A 15,173-nucleotide genomic window follows, 5' to 3' on the forward strand; every position below is an offset into this window, starting at 1 on the left:
AAATGCCAATGAATAAAATTGGAAATCTGCCAAGGGCCAGCAGAAAAAAACAGGTCTGAGTCTGTTCTGTCAGAAAGGAATGAAGCCAGCCCAAAACTGTGCCACTCAAGCCCCACCCAGAAAGAAACCATGGTTGATAGTATTAAAAGCTGCTGAAAGGTCCAGGAGAACTAGCAGGGTCACACCTGGCATAAGCAATCCTCCAAAGCAACCAAGGCTGTGTCCACTTTGTAACCAGGCCAGAAACCAAATTGAAATGAATCTAAACAATCTGATTCTTTCCAAACTACCCAGTGTTGAGACACCATCTCCTTTTCCATTGCCTTGTTCAGGAATGGCACATTTGATACTGGGAGGGAATTTCCCAGAACCATAAGTTCCAAATTTGATTTCCAAACACTATCTCACTAATGCTGTTTAAAGTGTATAGTAGGAACTACTCTTTCCTTCAAGAAAGCATTGTAACCACGTTCAATATGCATACATGCAGCCCAGTCTAGATGGATTTCACAAGCAAACAAGGGCAAGTATCAAGAGTGCATGTGGTAGGCTTCAAAACTCAAAGCAGCTTGTTAACACCCTCAAGTTGCACAAACTGAAAAGTATCCAAGACAACATGACCAGATAGTGTCCTGATGGCATTGACGCCTGACTCGGCCAAAACTATGGTGTCCAGAAGAGAACAAATGTGAGTGATTTTATATCCAAAATGCAATGCAAACTGATCACAGCAAAAAAACACAAAACTTAGCTTGATGGGAAGGGGCCAGATCACATCCACAATCTAGAACAAAATGGCTGGCAATTCAGGGCATTCATTGAGCAGGACAGCGAATAAATATAAGCAAAGTTTCCAACAGTGAAAACATTCAAATCATGTTCACACTTCTTTACATTAATAGTTTAAAAAACTAAAGTCTATAGGTAATAAATTTCAGTTTGTGTTGTTGTTTAAAGTATATAGTAGTGTGTTAATTGCTAAAAAAGAAACTCTATTTCTCTGTCTTGGTTATGACTCCTCGCTTTTACTGAATAATAACAGCAGTCCATCCAAGGAAAGCTACACATGTACAAACAACTAAATTATTGGAAAAGCACACTGCACAAAAGGGCTGTCTGTATTTTGTACTTTGGATCCTAATGTGGATTCAAGGCTAAATAAGCACGAAGCTTTTAAAAGGTCTGTCTCCCTGACGACCCTCTAGTCACTCCTAGAACTGCCTTTTGTACCACACTATTCAGGGCCGTTGGACATTATTGTTCTTAAAAGGCAGAACACTAATTTAAAGACCTCAGATTTCACTTGCAGCTATTGTCTCATGAGAAATGAGCATTCACTTGTGGAGGAACCAGAATTTCTGTGTCATGTTTAATAGGTTTTAGTGACAACAGGAAAGTTAATGTGGCCAAGAAGAACAGAACAGATTCCATGTTCTTTTTTAAAATGTTTTTATTTGTGGTCTTTCAGCAAACTATGGAGTCATTTTTATTCACTCATGTTTTTCAAACATCTTTTGAACATCTTGTGGTTTGTTTTTTTAAAAAGCTTTCAGGAGCTGAGTTATGCTTCATTTTATAATCTGAGATGCTAATCAGTTTATTTTTTCCTGCTAAAAATAAAAGATTGTAGATCATATTGTATTACTTTTGTTGCAATTTAATCATTTTATTGTATCTTAATAATGTATTTTATTCTTTGTTTTGCCTCAAAATATGCACTGATGGGAATCATACAGATATGGTCAATAAAAAATAATTATGTGTTTACATAGATTTGCAGTTAATGTCCTCTAATTTATTTATTATTTTCATTTTTAGACATTTATATGCCGCCTTTGCAGTGATATTCTTCCATATTAAAAACTCAAAAGTATATCACCAAACAATAAAAATATTTTTAAAACCCATAAAATTCATTAATAGCAATCATAACATATCCAGTTCATAACACGAAACAATAGTTCCATACAGCCAGCAATTTACTGAGAACAAGTGAAGAATAAAAGCCTCACACTCAAAAGAGTAATTGCCACTTGAAATAAATAAGCCTTCGGGCCCTTAAAAAAGATTGGAGTGTATAAGATTTCCAAACATTAACTAGTAAGATGTTCCAGAGCTATGGAGCCAAGTAAGAAAATGCCCTTCCCTTTTTATCCCAGGCAATGAGAGTTCCTATTGTTATTCTTAGAGTTTGGACAGGTCAATATGAGCAAAGGTGGTTTTCCAAGTAGCTCAGGTCCAGATAATTTAGGGCTTCAAAGGGTTAAAACTAGTATTTTAAATTTGGTTTGGAAATGCACTGGTAACCAGTGCAGCTTGTATAGCAATGGGTGTTACATGAGCAGACTGCCTACCTCCAGTCAGGATTGTGGTGGCTGCATTTTGCACCTGCTGAACTTTCTGAGCAGTCATTAAAGGCAGCCGCATATAGAGCTAATTATAATAGTCATGCCTGGACATGACCAGGGCATGTATTACTAAGGCTAAGTTAGACCTTTGCAGATAGGGTCACACCTGTGTTTAAGCTGGTGGAACTCACTCCTGGCTATTGTTGGCACATAGCCCTCCCTGTTCCCCGTTTCAGCAACATTTACTGAAGATGCAAGTATATGTTTTCAGTCATTCTTGCTCCCTTTAAAGTGATACTGTCAAAATGTGAGGAGGTGGGGTATTGTCTGTGAGTCACCTTATTTTAACACACAAACACATAGAGTAAGCCATCATAATAATAAAACAGAAAAAAGCTAATGTTTTTCTTCAACCCTGTCTGAATTTTTTTACAACCTATTCTATTGGCAAAATAATCATGTTCTCTCAATCTCTGGGAAAACAGATCTCACTGCGAAGGTAATTATTACTGTTCAGCTCACATTTGCCAGATATACCATTAAAGAACACATACAATTACATCACGCATCACTAATCTTTTTCCATTATCCCAAGCAGGTAGATTCCAATGTAATAAATAACTTTTTAATGTGTGAATGTTTGAGTGAAGTTTTTAGCTTTGCATTCACAGGGCTCAGCAAAAATCATTTATCACTCAGTAAAGCACTTTTCAGATGTAGTACATGAAATGCACTAAATAATCCCCAATAGAATACAAAATGAACAAACTCATATTTAAAGATTAATGAATCTTTCAGCAGCCTACACGACTTATTGAACTGCTGGTTTTCAGAAATGAATCTGTACCTAAACTGCGTGTACTGCAGATAACACTTTACTCTTCCATATCTATTTACCTGTTATTTCAAAGTCCACAGAGAAGCTTGTAGGAATCTAAAATATTTCTAATTGCAATTTAGGCTCGTGAGAGCTTTTTCATCCTGTTAGGAATAAAACAGTTTGTGCACAGCATTTTGGCAAGTAAAGGTACTTATATCTAGATTTCTTCAGCATATTTCTCTCCATTTTTTCCAGCTCTCCCAGTGTTGTAGACATCTCTGCATGTCAAGATAACACCTAGAAAGTAGTTAGAGTTGAAAAACCAAACTGATGTAATTTCACAGTTCTCTAGCAACTTGTGCTCAAAGGAACCATGTGGCTCAGGCGAATTATGCAGTAACTTTCCACAGAAGAGTTGTCTTTTGTCCCTGAAAAGAAATATGATATAATTGGTTCTGCCCATCTGGTTCCTCCTTGTGCATGCTCCTGGAATAACATGAGATAGCACTACAATTAGCACCACTGTGGCTGATAACAAATCAGCCCTTAAAGGGCTAAGGTGGTACTAGACTGAGAAAGTTGGGCTTGGCCATATGTTTAAATTCCTGCTCAGCTATGAAGTGCATTGGGTAGATCCTAGGGCAAGTCACTATCTCTCAACCTAAAGTACCCCAGAGGGTTGTTCTGAAGCTAAAATTTGAGCTCCATGAAGGTACAGCATGTTACAAAAACCTGCACAAGCAAATCAATTTCAGCTTTCCGTATAATTCTTAAAATGGCAATTTTATTAATGTTTTATAATTGTACTATATATATATATATTTTCCACACTTGCTCATATTTTAATTGTGATTTTATTTGTTGTACACCGCCCTGAGAGCTTTCTGCTATAGGGCGGTCTAGAAATGTAATTAAATAAAAATAAATAAATAAATAAATAAATAAGCATCCCCATCACTATCCATACGTGGCAACTGCTCTTTCATATATTACAGTTGCTGAACCTGTTAACTGACAAATATGTTTCTGTTTGGGTACAGTTCATGATTAATTCCCATTAGGAACTTTCTCTGAATAATACTTTTCCAAATAAATATAAAGGATCTTAATGTATTTGTGCTGCAGGGATTTTAAGCAAAGCACTTGTTAAGATCTGCTTTACTCCTATACAAATGGAAATTATCAGTGACAGCATTTCAGAAGCAGAGCCCTGTGGCTCAGCAGTTGTATGTTGTCAAGATCTTTGCCTTTGGTTCTTCAGGCTTACAAATGATTTGGCTCCTTCAAGCTCTATACCACTAATGTCAGTTTTTAAGCTCTTGTTGAACTCAACAAACTGAAGACTTCAGAAAGAAAAAGAGAGTGAAATCATGAACAATTGCCTTGTACTTGACACAAATGACAAACACAAAGTTTAGTGGAAGCTTGATAGCTGCAAACCTTAAAAGAAACAGGTGAAAACCACCTTTTTTTAAATGATAGCTTTACTTTCTTCAGTTATTTGGATGTCACAGCCTAACCCCTTCCATTTGTTTTTGAGCCTGGAGTGATTTAGAAAATCAAGAAAGGGGGGGATCCAATGCAGTTGTGCCTCTGATATATCAGTTAACATAAAAATCGTAATGTTCTTTGTACAATGAATAAGCGTTACAGTAATTATTAGCAAACAGAACATTAGGCTATGGCTTTTGGGCTCAAAGGCTCCCAAAGTGATGAACAGCATATTTACAATAAATTAAAGTAAAAGTACAATAAATTAATCATATGACATAGCAAAATCACAAAATATCTGATAGTCACCTTTCTACAGAGTGAACTGGCCAAAATAAGATGGTGAACAACTAATTGATGGTTGTTTCACTCATCATCACTATCTTTCACTTTCAGTCCTATAGTCACTATTACTCTCTCACTTATATTGAAATGAAAAAGCAGCCCTCATCAAGGGCCTGGCACAAAGAATTAGGCAAAGTTATTTCTCAATAGAGGAATTGGAACGTGGCTGGGATATCCGCCAATGAAAATCCTCGGGCTTGTTTGCTACTTCTGGACTACCTCTACCACCTGCTGGTTGGTTGTGGTTCACCTGCTCTTCATTCTGGTTAGTAGGAGACATGCAGGAGCAGCTTCCTATTAGGCTGAGCAGTTGCTAAGGGTGGAAAAAGATGAAAGGAAGATGGCTGCACTGCTTGGAGCTGCTGCTCTGGACTGGCTCAACAAAAGGGTGACAATGGGCCACAGAGCAGCGAAGGGAAGCTGCATGGGTGCCAAAGAAGGTTCCCAAGAGTGCACAGTCACCTGCAGACAGTGGTTTGGACATGCTAGCATTAACTCTTCAATAGGGAAATTTCTGTATACAGGAACAGCAATCCTGGTGGGAAATCCTAAATTGACAAGTACTGTAAATGGTGCGGGGAACTGAGGACACTGAGAATCTGCCTAGATATACCTAATCAGTTTTGAAAAGTAGAGTTGATTTTCACTATTGATGAAATGCAAGCTAGCTACCCCAATCACTTTATTTTATGTACCCCAAATGTTACCAGTCCTCAACACTGAATATGGGTGCTCCTAGATGAGAGGCTTAGTGAACAAGTTTTCCTTGTTTTATTGCTGTTGTGTTTTAATGATCCTTTTACAATACCTGACTAATTATCCTGCACCTTTGTGCTGTTTTTTGTTGGGACTAGTGGGAGAGGCATGATGAAACATGTACAAGAATTTGGGCTGTAGCCTTTCCCATCCTCTCAGAAACCTCATTCTGTGCCCACTTTTATACACAAAAAAGCAGATGTATATATACATTTGTGCTGGTATTTTCCACTAAGATAATGCATGTTTACACACACTTGCCCATAATATATGCACTTATATACATATTGTTTGGTTGGAGAACTGCATTGCAAAATTCAGAGAAGAGCAAATTTCAAAGGATAGCTGTGTTTCAATTTGCATATTGGTTTGAGAAGTACAAATTAGGCTGTTTCTCATTAAAATGCATACAAAATAAAATTTATCTCTAATCCCTAATGTGAAGAAAAGGAAACATACAGTCCATTTCCTGCACAGAGTTATGTAACTGTTGCATTGCAACTGAAATTAAATGTTTCCTCTGAGATTCCAGGCTGCTACTCTGTGCTTCACAACTTCATTGCCAGTTCTAAAAGAGAAAGCCATAATACTGCTTACCGCAGTCAGGCTCTTTAACCTTTACATTAAAAAGTTACTAAGTTTAATTTTTGTAAACCGCCCAGAGAGCTTCGGCTATGGGGCGGTGTTAAGAAAAATAAGAAATAAGAAAAATTTAGCCCTTGGTAGTCCAAAGTATCTGCTTATGAATACTATTTGCAAGAATAACAGTCCAATGCCTTAGGATTGTGCAAAGTCCTAATGACTTAAGGGAACTTGCTTAAGATGTTTAACTGCGTGGAAACCGTGTGTCTTAAAGTTTGTGATGCAAAACCACGATGTGTTTGAGAAACAGTGTGGTTAGCAAGGCAAAAGAATCTAATACTGTGCTAAGAAGTAGAAATGTTAACAGTTGGGAAAAAGGGGAACTAATAAACAAAAGCAGGGATAGTGAAGCAATGAGAAAGAAAGGGAGCTCTAACGAAATTAACTTGTGTAATTTGTGAAAGGTATAAAAAACCTTCTGCTTGAAGGCGTGGTGTGCTCCTTATGACCTCACCCCTTGTGTGTGGTATGGAGTTCCTTTATTGCAATAAACTCAGAATGCCTTGGACTCGAAATACCCGTGTAAGTAGTTATTATTGTCTCCACCTGGAAGAACCATAAGTCATTCTTATGACAGGCGGTATACAAATGTAATAAATAAATAAAAGACAAACTTTTGTCCTACTCATCCTTAACTCAATATTAATTTATAACCATATTGTGTGAATAGAAATCATGCCATGTGATTCATCTCATTAGCCAGTTTCCTAGCGAGGAGTTGTTTTATTACTTTTGAGCTGGATTTCTGCAGTTCACTCTATGTAGGGCTTCCCTTGTGCTTGACCTGGAACCTGCAGCTAATGCAGAATGTTGTAGCAAGTTCCTGACAGGAGTGAGACCCTGTTATATAGGAGTGATATCTATATAAATGGCATACTCCATATTTTGGAAATGGATGCATGCCATCTTGCAATACATGGCTGGAATGTTAAGATCTTAATGTAAGTGGATGACTTAGTATTGGTATCTCAAATTCTTAACTGCTTAAAAGGCTTATAATATACTATAAGGACGAACGCTTACAATAAATTACTCTAAATCTAAAATAATGGTATTTGGCCATCACTCCAAATGGCAAATAAAGCTGACATATAATAGTCCGTATGTTTAGGTACTTTTATTCTCTTTGAAAAGAACTTGCCTTGGAAATCACACAGGGAATCAATTATTGTAAAAGGCAAGGAGATAAGCAACATGATATTGATTTTTTTTTCATACAAAGGATGGACAGATGAAAACTCCAGCCTACAGATATTCCAAGGTGCAGTGATTTTTGAGCTAATATGCAATTAAGAGATACAGGCTGAACATGAAATATGCATTAAAACACTGGAAATGGAATAGAACATTTTTTTATGGTGACTATTAGAATGCCCACCAGGTACGCCAGCACCTATTATTTGAGTAGAAGTGGGATGGCCCTCAATTAAAGCAAGGATACATGTGGTATTATTGAAATCTTACAAATGTATGAGTTGAACAGTTGTAAAACAAGCATGCTTCTTCAAGTAGAAAGTGACATAATTCAGAATTTGTCACAGATGAATAATTTACCCACAGTATTTTTTTTGGGGGGGGGAAGTAAGTTAAAAAATAAAATTAAGATAAGGTACAGAGTATATGAAGACTAAGCTGGAGATGACATAAAGCTGCTGCATCAATGTATGATATCAGCAGTATTGCCTTTAAAAGAACTAGGCCTAGTGCCAGTGGGTAGTCAGGTTGGGCACTGGTCAAGGGCCCCTGGCACTGAGAGGGATCCCTGCTGCTGGGACTGGGCAGATGCAGCTCCCACTCTGCAATCCATGTTGGCATCGGGTCACAGAGCATGCTCCCCAAGCGTGGCAGTCATCCTGCCAGGCAACACCTTCCCCCTGTTGTGCGTGCATGCTTGCCATCATCCAAGAAGGTGGAGGGGTTTCAACACACACACCATCTTGGATGATGGCAAGTGTGCGCACACAGCACACTAATCTTCTAATGTGGCTAGGCCTATTTAATCTCTCAGTGGTGGCAGTAGTGCTGCCGCCGCCTTCAAAATCCCCTGAAGTCTGGTGCCCAACGGCCCACAGCAGTTTGGTGCCAGCTCTGAAAAAAACCATCAAAGAAGAATTGACACTATTTTCCTTGTGTAGTGCTTTTCTCGAACTACATTTCGAGTAGTATGCCTTCCACCATGTTGAATGGCAGATACAGATACCTGTCTCTGAACAGATTTGTATTTCTAATCTGATTTATGTAATGAAACATGCCTTATACGATGTGCCAAGAGAAAAATTCTTGAGAAAACTTTTGTCTAAATAAGCAAGAAATGTTCTTTCTCTTTTTTAAAAGAAGACAATTTACCCTTTTGTGACCCATAGAACAGAACAGGACTGTGTGATTTAGATGCAAGGAAAAACAGAGTGAAATAAATGGAAAGGATCAGGACAGGTAATGTGGAGACTCCTAAACAGATAATGTTTGTAGTTTAGTTTAAAGTGGATTTTTATTGAATGCGGGAGCCTTCTAGTGCTCCGGGCAAAGCCTGCTTGCAGCTATGGGGCGACCAAACCCTGCCTGAGCCTGGGGCTGCCCTGTGGCAGACCCCAGCTGTGGCCACACCCTGAAGATGTGTAGGGAGTCCAACCTGCGTCACTGCCCCCCGGAGCCCTGAAACTCCGAGCGGATGAGGCACGTTGGCCCCAAAGGCAGCCCGTATTCTGCCCCTGGGCCGTGTAACCCTGAGCTTCAGGCTACTGGACCACCTGTCACCCCCAAAGGTGCCTAAAGGTGTCACCTAGCTGCCTTTTCCCTTTAACCTTTCCCCACACTACTTAGACAAGTGACCACTGGCATATTAAAGCTAACACAGCCCAATCAGCCTATTAAACCCAAAGGCAACTGTGCTAACCCTTGACCCTTCCCCCAAGCGCAGTCCGGAGTAGGCACAAGAAACCTGCCAGCAAAGCAAGGCAGGCAGGCCAAAAATTCCTGGTCGGCCCCGTAGCAACCAAATGAATCACACTGCAGCTGAGGGAGGGGCAGGCGGGTGCCGCCAAAATTCAAAGGAGGGCGGGAGCTGGCGGAGCGGCCTTAAATGGCCTTCAGCTGCCCTGCCCCTTGCTGCGTGGCACGTCGGCGCGCCGCATGCGCACGCCCACCCAAGATGGCAGCCCAGGCTTCGGCTGTGGCCACAAGCTCGCCCCTTTGCCCAGTAAGTACTGGGCGCGGAACGGGATTTTTATTGTAGTGGATAGTTCTTTAAAATTTATTTTAACTTTTATTTTATTTCTTTACTATATTGTAATTTATGCAATGGAAATTTTATGTTGAACTTGTATCAGAAGGTCAAGGTCAAAAACTGGTAAAATAAATTTGAATGACTACTATATGACAATAAACCCCTAAAACAGGAGCTGAAAATAACAGAACAGTCAAAAACCAAATACAATTTGAAACCATTCAGTAAAAGAGCAATTCACAGCCTATATTCTAAAAATGAAGGCTTTTACCAGCTTGCACCTTACTATATTAGCTACAAGTGCCACAATCTGAAGAGTAGAAGGGGGAAACACTGGCTTAATATTGCAGTATGGATTTCCTCAGTAAAATCAAGAAACAGGACAACATTGTTAGAGGATTTATCTCCCAACCACTTCAGGCAATTCAAAACTACCCTGCACAACTCTTCTGAAAATGAAGAAACAATTCCTTACATCAAAGCTTCCACTGGACTGAAACTCTTTTTTGTTGTTTGGTCTCCATCACTATTGACTTTCAGGAGGAATTTGATGACTGAAGGGGACTTCATACAGTCCAAAGATCACTGATGAAATAATATTTTTAATTGTGTTTTAGGAAGTTTTCAGTGGTAATTGTGTTTTTGGAATGTTTTAAAATGTTTTTCGTAGGCTTTTTTTCTTGTTAAATTGTTTTATGTTTGCTGCTCTGGGCTCCTTGGAGAAGAAGGGTGGTATTTAAATTCAATAAATAATAATGCTCATTAGCAAAAGGCCCCTTTCAAATCAGGTTTGGTTTTTTTGGGATGTCACAGAATCTATCAATCTCCAGTTCCACTCTCATTACGCCTTTGCTACATACTCTTGTAGCATTATGTTGCCAGTTATTACTCTGAAGTAGCACAGCAATTGTGCTCCATTTTAAACACTGATTTCCTGGCTTCTCTCTATATAGAATTAAGATGTGGGATGTAACAAAAATAACTAAGGGCACAATCCAACTCACTTTCTGCTGGGCTGGGGTGAATTGTATGCTGCAGATCCCTGCCGGCACTGGCAGGCTCCCAGCTGTGCTGGGCTCCATCAGCCTTCGCTGGCAATAGCCCTCCACCATGGCTGAGTCGTGGTGGCACCAGGAACCTGCCGGTGCTGCCAGGGTCCTCCAGTGATGGCAGGCCGGCAGACGGAGCGCCAACGCAAGCCCCCAAAACAGGGAGTTCCAGGGGTGTGGTGGGAGAGGAGTCATGGGGGGGGGACTTATGCAAGATCCTCCTTGTGGTCAGATCCCTTCCCCAGGTCCCAATCACCCCACAAACTCTGCCAGCCAAAAGGCCGGTGCAGTAAATTTATTTTCCTAAATTTCCATTGTGGCCTACGGGGGAAGTTTACTCCCCGGGAGGCCTGTTCATCAGAGCCAGTGCTTCCTGGCCAGCCAAGCCACACATTCTCAAGTGAGAGGAAGATCCCACAGAGCTTTTCTCCAGCTTCTCCTCCACCAGCCCCCCTTCTGCCAGCTCCCTGGCACTTGGATTGCTCTGTAATGAATCCACTCATTGGCTACACATTTTATAGAGTTTAACATAGCTTACAGAAATGGTGGAGCTTTCTGAAATTACTGTAGGTCATTGATCATTTGCATTCAAATACATGCTTCTACGTATTCTGTACTCCATCATGATAATCAAACAAGCAATATGAGGCACAAGAACATAAGAACATAAGAAGAGCCTGCTGGATCAGGCCAGTGGCCCATCTAGTCCAGCATCCTGTTCTCACAGTGGCCAACCAGGTGCCTGGGGGAAGCCATGGAATTTTCCATGGAAAATTTACCAAATTTTCCATGGAAAATTTACCAAAATGGAAAAATTATCTGGCGCTCTTTTTTTGTGTGTGGAATATTTTCCATTTCATAAGTTCATTTGAGAAATATTTTACACCATTTTATGAAAACCACTTAGAGATTTTTGATCACCTATACATTTTGTTTAAATAAATAAATAAGTAGACAATTTAAATAAAAGGCATAAGAAGAGTTTATTCTGACATTTTAAATGTATAATATATGAGAGATTATTTAGCTTAATTTCATTACATAATTTTCTTAACTAGCATTGTTTTAGTGAACGTTTGTTTTCTAAATGTCCCAACAATGTCAGCACACAATGACAACACACTTTGGGTGTTGTGACCCAAAGTTGGAATTAAATATATTTTTCATCTCAACTAGTTGCTGTCAATTCTTTTCTTGTACTTCATCTTTGTTCCCACTTAGGAGTCATTTCTCAGCTAGATATGACCTAAGATTTCATTGCTGCACTTAATTCAGGCCTTTTATTGTTTGTCTGTACATTAAATGGATGTATAAGAATTCAGTTAATTATTTAGTTTTGTAACAAGGCTGTTGTTTTTAAAAGAAGGTCAATTAATATTTATGTAAAATATAGTTTTCAGAAAATAAGGTCATGCAGAAACACCGTACAAGATAGCAAAAGAACAGTGAAAGCAAAGCAAAACATTTATTGTAGTGCTTTAAAGGGATATAGGCTCAGTCATTACATCATACTTTCAACCTACTTGATAACAAGAACTAAAAGAGAATGTAAACTACTTAGAAGCCATCTTGGCAAATAAGTGGTACATACATTAATAAATCATAAATTATACTAGTATTGTGTAGGTTTTAGCAAGAGGTTGGATCTAAAAGTTCTCTTTCTGCAGCCGAGGAAGATGTCTTCTGTCAGTGGAAGACTCCTTCAATCAGATGAAGGAAACCTTCGAATCTAACCCAGATTCCTTTTGGATCACTACATGCAGCAACCTAGTTTTCTACCTGATAATAAGCTGAATGCTTAATTCTGAACCTGTGAAGTTCCTGCACTGAAGTAAAATGTCAGAATGTGAACGTTCAGAATGCTGAAGGAATACCATTTGGTTAAAACTGGTTCTCAAACCCAACTACTTTATAAAAGAGAGCATACACATAGGACATGAGAATATTTATAGACATTAATTGAATTAATGCTGGGTATGTTCCCTTCTCACTGTGAATACCTTAAGGACCAACTTACATGCCTGCTCACTTCTTTCCTATGCTGAAATATAGGGTCAGATTTACAGATGTCTCCCAGTTCTGCCCACTGCAGAATTAGCAGGAATCATACAAATGAACAGCAGACACAGTTCACTGAGTGCTGGTCATATAGGCAAACTGGCACCACACACAAAAACCAGAGAAGTACAAAATTTTATTATTGTTGTTGAGATTTTTAATGTTTTAATGTATTTAATAAATTAAATAAAAAAATAATTGAGAAAAACTATTTAGAAAAAAAATTCTATGGATGAAGCCCCTTCCCCAAAATACAGCCCAATTAGCATATTCAGTGGTCACAGATTTAAATTTAAATTAAATAAATACATCAATTTTTTGACTTGTGTGAGCTGGAGGAAGGGAATGTATGACAAGGAGGGAGCAGAGTGGAATAACTTGGAGGAAAGTATGACTGGATGCAGGGATGGAGGAAGAAACCACCCTACTCAGATTCCAAAAGGCAGATTATGACCTGGATGAGATCAATGGTGCACTTCAGAATCTATATTCAGTAGATTCCATTCATTCCCCCTCCTCCAATTTTTTTTCTTTAAAACTTTTGAAAATCACATGTCCAGTTGCCCACAGCCTGAGTGGCTACTGCAGAGGGTTCCTTGACACCACATGCCTTGAATGAACACAGAGAAAGTCTCCCTGGAATGATGGGCTTTGATGACGTTTCATTGCTCGTGGGGAGAATTGTAGGGAAAAAACAAGGTTAGCAGCTCAGGTTTTGGTGGCTGGACATGCGATTTTCAAACGTTTTAAAGAAAAAAGGATTGGATTGGAGGCAGAGTACAACCCTCAAACCTGCTAAGTCCTTTTAACTGCATTTTAAATGTTTCCAGGTAGATTTTCAAGGATTTTCCATTAAAAATCCACCTGGAGACAGGATGGGACAGAATTAGTCTCGTCCATTCTGAGAACTGGAATTGATCGTACTGGCTTCAACCCTGAACAGGAACACTCCACACTACAGCATTGTGTCACAGGGCCTGCTTGTGTTCCCTGTTCTGTGTTTTTGCCCCTTGTAACCAAGCCCTTTTGCAATCATTTAAAGGCTGCTTTCATAAGAATGATGCCTGCAATGCAGCACATCTAATGAATGCTTGAAGTCCATGTCCATAGGGGCTTCTCTGTGCAATTTGCAGATTAAGATATATTATTCTCAGCTGTGCAAAATCAATAGATTTAACTGCTAAGAAAAATGACAACATGCAGCAGACACATACAGGATAGCATAACCATTTTGGAGGGAATTTGACACCAAGGGTTATATCCAACAGAGTCATCCTGTTTGTACAAGGACTTCTGCTTGCACAATGGAATTTCCCCTCCCTCTACTCTCTCTTCATGTGACCCCCTCACATCTATTCTGGGTTTTCCCCAAGCCTCTGGAGCTGATTTGGTGGAGCATAGAGGACATGCAGGGAGAGGGGAAATTTCATTGTGGATGTAAAGTAGGGCCCCGCTGTTTGGCAGCCTGCTTTTTGGCGTTCTGCTAATATGGCAGCTTTCAATTAGAGTAAGGGCCCACTCATACAGTGCTTGTTCCGCTTTTACAGCGTTTTTTGGGCGTCGGGCACCATTCTATTGAATGAGTTCCACTTTTCGGCAGGTTTAGCTTTTAGGCAGGGGTCTGGAAAGTAACCCGCCATATGAGTGGGGCCCTACTGTAAAAGTCCTTGTGTGAATAGGATGACTTTGCTGAATACAACTCCAAGATTTCAATTCTGATGTAGCATCAATCAACATGTTTAATTTTGTAAATGGGAATTCTCTTGCACACATTAGCATGCAATTGTAGAAAAGATTTTGAGTTTTTTTCATCTTTTGCAGTAAAATATGTGAAAAAATGATTAGCTTTTCAAGAGTGACATAACTCATTCCTATATTCCATGGGTGACATTTGTTCCTCTTAAGCAAAAATGAACTTAATCTCAGCATGCCATTATGAGCAAATTAGCAGTAAGATTCTTTTTAAAAGGCTGAAATGATTAAAACTCCTTTTTACTATTTGTAGTTAGAATGTCAGTTCTGCAAATCAAAACTTATGCAAAGCCATATGGCTGTATAACGCTCATGAGAAATTAGATAGATGCTTCATGCCACTGGAGCCAAATTTAGATGGAATTTTGAGCTCAAATTTGTCCAATCTGGGCATGACATTCTTAGACAGTTATGCAGCAGCTCTATTCATCATCTGCCAAGAATGCTTTGTGGTTTTAGGACAGTGAATCTCATGAAAGAGATAACAAAACGTTCAGAACAAAAATGCACAAAGGCTCAGACCATAGTTAATATAGTTACTTCTTGTGACATTTTTCTCTGTCATTTTTATTTATTTTAAAAAAAATTAAACTGGCTTTCTACATTATGTACAAGGTTTGAGTCAGAAACAGACAAATCATTGTCTGTTGACTCATGAGGACAGTGCAACAACACTTACAAGGTAACAT

At 39.1% G+C, this 15,173-nt stretch overlaps 1 protein-coding gene across 20 annotated transcripts in view; it reads right to left on the reverse strand.

The window, feature by feature from the left end:
- The window catches only part of MAGI2 (membrane associated guanylate kinase, WW and PDZ domain containing 2), a 1,014,264-nt gene that overhangs the window by 821,874 nt on the left and 177,217 nt on the right, over positions 1–15,173 (reverse strand). For 2 of the 20 annotated variants that reach the window (XM_061582124.1, XM_061582125.1), the window contains exons 1-2: positions 4,969–5,061; positions 3,246–3,596 (exon numbers count right to left, since the gene is read on the reverse strand). The exons of 17 other annotated variants lie outside the window; for them this stretch is intronic. Coding sequence is in view for 1 of the 3 variants with exons in the window: in XM_061582119.1 (XP_061438103.1) it covers positions 2,355–2,427 (73 nt within the window). In the remaining 2 variants the exon portion in view is untranslated. Of the gene's footprint in view, positions 1–2,354; positions 3,597–4,968; positions 5,062–15,173 lie in introns of those variants that run through there. One more of the 20 variants, XM_061582119.1, reaches the window with a different exon arrangement.

This window comes from Rhineura floridana, chromosome 8, assembly GCF_030035675.1.
Source record: "Rhineura floridana isolate rRhiFlo1 chromosome 8, rRhiFlo1.hap2, whole genome shotgun sequence".
Classification (NCBI taxonomy): Eukaryota; Metazoa; Chordata; class Lepidosauria; order Squamata; family Rhineuridae; genus Rhineura; species Rhineura floridana.